The 4,298-nt window shown below is 38.5% G+C and overlaps 1 protein-coding gene across 1 annotated transcript; it reads right to left on the bottom strand.

Moving 5' to 3' along the window:
• Nucleotides 1-3,782: 3,782 nt before the first annotated feature.
• Nucleotides 3,783-4,097, bottom strand: LOC125813719 (uncharacterized). Its single transcript, XM_049493180.1, has one exon. The coding sequence runs from the start codon at nucleotides 4,095-4,097 to the stop codon at nucleotides 3,783-3,785; it is 315 nt and encodes a 104-aa protein (XP_049349137.1).
• Nucleotides 4,098-4,298: the final 201 nt, after the last annotated feature.

The raw sequence follows: 4,298 nt of genomic DNA, 5'->3' as shown, positions 1-4,298 counted from the left end.
TCGGCGAGAGAAAGGAGCAGTCGGCGAGTCACCGAATGCTTTACGATGCAGTACCATATCGCACAAAGTTTCTAAACCTCAAGGATGCTGAAGGAAAAGGCAAAAAGGCGATGAAAATTACCAAAGGGCAGATCGCCGATTGGATCACCGATCCCAACTAACTGTGCCAACTGGACCTTCGCAACACAAGTTTTTGACAACTATAAATACTTGTTTAAATATTTAGCTTAGTATCTTATCTATTTTTTTTTTGTTGAATCATATTATTCTTCAGTTTTTGAAGTTTAGAGCTTAGAGCTGAATAGAGAGACAATATTTCCTTTGCTTTGAAGATTTGAAGATTTCCATTTTCTAAGAAATTTGAAATGGTTGTTGAAGACTCTTCATCTTAGACCATTGTAAAGACTATATCAATCCTACTCAGTTGATGAAAACACAACTCGATAACGATTTTAACCTTTTTACTATGTCTAGTTAAAACCCCAATTCTTGGGGTGTGAATATGGGTTAATTTAACTATTGGGTATTGTTAATTGATAGTTTATTTGTTGTTTAAAAGTGCTTTCATTCAATAATTGTGGTTGAATTTAATGGGTTGTAGTTGCAAACAGAATCTTAACTTCATGTTTTTGGCTTGCTAAAGAGAGGTTTTAAAACCAAAATTACTGAATCGATGGTCTGTGGGGATTGGGTTTTCATGGGTTCAGCTAAAGATAGTGAATCCTAAACCCTTTTCAACACATTCAGCTGGAGAGAATGAATGGACTAAAGTGAAGGTTGTTTTTCATTGCCACTTATTAGTGTTCGAGAGAAAGTTTATCCCAACTAAAGTATAGCTTATTCACTGATTTGCAGATGTTTACTAATAATTTCAATTACCCAGTTGTTTACCTTGGCCCATAATCCTATCACATCCCAAGAATCCCGTCTCCATATTCATATTTTCGTGTCATTTACCATTTTAAGTGATAATTGAGTACAAATCCTCCTTTGATATTGACACTTGTGTCGCCCCAAACTGGAATTATGTTTTTCTTCGTAAACGTTTTTATCTATGATTGACTTGAGAATATTTATGATTTTCTATTGATTTTAAAGTACGAACCACTCTATTGGGACTCGACCCCAAATCACTAATTGGATTATATTACTATTGAATGATTGTTGACACTTAGTATTGGATGAAGTGTCCGTGATACGTTAATCAAAATTGGCACCGCTGCCGAGGAGTGGTGTTACTTGAGAATTTTTAGTTATGTTAAATTTTGTGCTTGTTACTTATAGTGATACTTACTTACTGTTTAGTTTTGGTTTGCTTGTTGTGTCTTGAAAACAGAAAGTATGAGTGTGAATGGTGGCAATGGTTACCAAATGGACCACCCCCTTTTGAGACTGTTGAATCTTAGGGATAAACTCCTAATGTTCAAGCAATTCGGAGGTGAGACTATCTATGAGATGTGGTCGAGATTTAAAGCAATACTGCAGCAATGCCGAACTCATGGAATGCCAGATAAATTGCCACTTCAATCCTTCTATAGAGGTCTTGGTCCCGAAATTAGAAGTGTTGCTGATAAACTTTTTGCAGGTTATTTGATACAACAACCCTTTGAAGTAGTAGCCCAACTCCTAGATAGCGTGATTAAAGACAACAAAGAAACATATAAAGCCTAAGAATGGGCCACATTGTTGATGCAACTAGATGTCTTGTCTAAGAATGCTATGGAATTAGAGATAAGGTCCAAAAATAAGGACAAATACCATCTTCTTCACGAGTGTCAAAAGATGAAGCAGCAGAAGGGTGAACAAAATGAAGAGGCTCTATCACTAATTCTACATAAAATTGAAGAACAAGATAGAGTGTTGATTCAGTTGAAAGAGAATATCCTAATGCTTAATCAGATGATAACCTCCCATTCCATGATTATTCAGCTGCAAGACTCCTAAATACACCATGTGATTTTGTGTCTTTACTCACAGTCTAAGGAGGGTTTGCCTAGTGACACTGTGATGAACCCCAAGAATGAGGTCTGAGTGAGGAGTTATGTCATGCCACGACGTTAACTAAGGCACTTCTTGGGAGGCAACCCAAGTTTTCCTTTCTTTTTAAGTTTAGAATAATGGTGTGTTGAATGTGCAGGACAAAGTGTGGAAAGTGCAAATTGGCGAGCTCCAGGGCCAATCGGTGAATAACCAAAGAGGTCGGCGATCCCGACTCAGATCGATGTTGGACTCAAGACAACTTTAAATTGGAGCCTGTAAAAGTCGGTGAGCCCAGGAAATTATTGGCTAGTCGACGACCAGGTCGGCGATCGCGATCTTGTCTGCCGTTTGGACTTCCAGATTAACTGGAAGTCTTGTAAAACTTAGTGAGGTAAGTGACCATCCAGTGTGTCGTTGAGTGGTTCGACAAGCATGACTAATGCCGCTGAATGGGCGAGAACTGGATGGTTTTTAAATGGCCAAAGGTTTAAACTTTCAAACTCTTCACTTTCCCTCACTTTTGAACTTCACCAACTCACACACACATTTTAGTTTATATAATTTTGCATTTTTAGAGTATTTTAGTTGTTGATTTGTGCTCGAACTTGGATTAAATTGCCACCTAGCATTTCAATCTTATTTTTATCAGCATTAAAGGTTGGTTTTCCAAACACCTAGTTTACTTTTGGCATTTTGTACTCATTTGCAAATTATATTACCTTGATGAGCGGAGGGGTTCCATTTTTTCTCAAAACATGAGCAAAAGGGACTTCTTTGCATTTTCTTGATTCACTTTTTCTTTTTACGACACCCCCAACTTAGGCTTTTGGCCTAAGTTGGCTATTCAAATAGACCACAAATGATGAAGATTATGGGTAATGGATCAAGAAAGGTTATGGTTTCATCATGTTTCTTCTAAGAAAAGGTTAAGGCTCAAAGGGTGTTCAAAAGAGGTTCACACACTCACAAGGTAGGCCACAAAAAGAGGTACAATGTCAAATTGTTTCACACTCTTTAAAGTTTCCTAAAACCATCTCAGGAGTTCCAATCACTTAGTCAACCAGAAACACGGGGTAAATTCTAGGTCTCATCACACATGATTCATGGAAGGCTCATCACATAAGGCATTGACACCAAAATTCAAACAAGACTTCACACTTTCGCTAGTGTGTAATGTTCATCACAAGGGACTCAATTAAATACTTGGCTAGTCACAACGAGATTCAAAGAGCTCACATATGGACTATGCAACGTAATTTGGCCTCATAGTAGGCACACATTCATTTTTGTTCGATTATGAACCCTATTCAAGTCATCATTATTGATCAAAACGATACTCAAATTTGCAAAAGAACAACCACATATAATAACAAACAAGAGGTGGCAAAAAATTTTGGAAGGGTCAAAAATCATTTTATCATTTAAAACAAGGAGCCACAAGCTCAAACATCCACAAAAATAGTTTAATACACAAATACAGCTCAAAACCCAAATATATAAGAAAAACATCAATATTCACAAAATGACACACAAAAGGTGGGCCTCACCCCACCACAAATAAAGTCAGTTGTCCTCAAATGCGAACAAAATAAAATATCCACAAGTCAAAATAAAGAAAGACAGAGAGGGAGGTAAAGAGGGGATCATATCTACACAGTCACTCCATCTGTGTGGGCATTGGTTCTCGGTGCATCAGTGTGATCTCGGGCCTTAGTACCCGGAGTCACCTTAGAAGGAACAACAGTACCAGACCCACTAGGAGCTACCATCGACGTCTCGGTCAGCGATGTCTGGATCACCGACTACATAATCTTGTCCTCAAGATTTGGCAAGTCTATGTATATGCTCTTCTCATGTATCTCTCTTTGCTCCGTGTCGGTCCCAACATCCAACTCATCAACTTCTGCCTCAACCCTATGCACATCTCCGGTGGTAACTGGAGGAATCTCTGAAGTCTCAGGGTCATCCATATCATCTACTACCTCCAACAATGAAGTGAAGTCAGTAGACTTTAGATAGTCTACGTCCTTCCTTAAGTCAGCTACCTCGGCTCTCAAAGTCGTAACCTCGGAGGTCTCCCCTTGCCTGCTCTCACAAGCTGTGACTCTAGTAGCCATAACATCAACAGTAGCCCGGAGGGAAGTAGTGCACCTCTTGTTTGTGATTAAATGTGGTTGTTCTTTTGTAAATTTGAGTATCGGTTTTGATCAATACATATTACTTGAATAGTGCTCATAATCGAACAAAAATGAATGTGTGGTTGTGATGAGGCCAAATGAAGTTGCATAGTCAATATGTGAGCTCTTTGCATCTTGTTG

The sequence above is a fragment of the Solanum verrucosum genome, unplaced genomic scaffold (assembly GCF_900185275.1).
Source record: "Solanum verrucosum unplaced genomic scaffold, falcon-dt-bn FXZP01000867.1, whole genome shotgun sequence".
NCBI lineage: Eukaryota > Viridiplantae > Streptophyta > Magnoliopsida > Solanales > Solanaceae > Solanum > Solanum verrucosum.
Note: the sequence above shows the minus strand (reverse complement) of the source record. Positions and strands in the feature narration are given on the sequence as shown.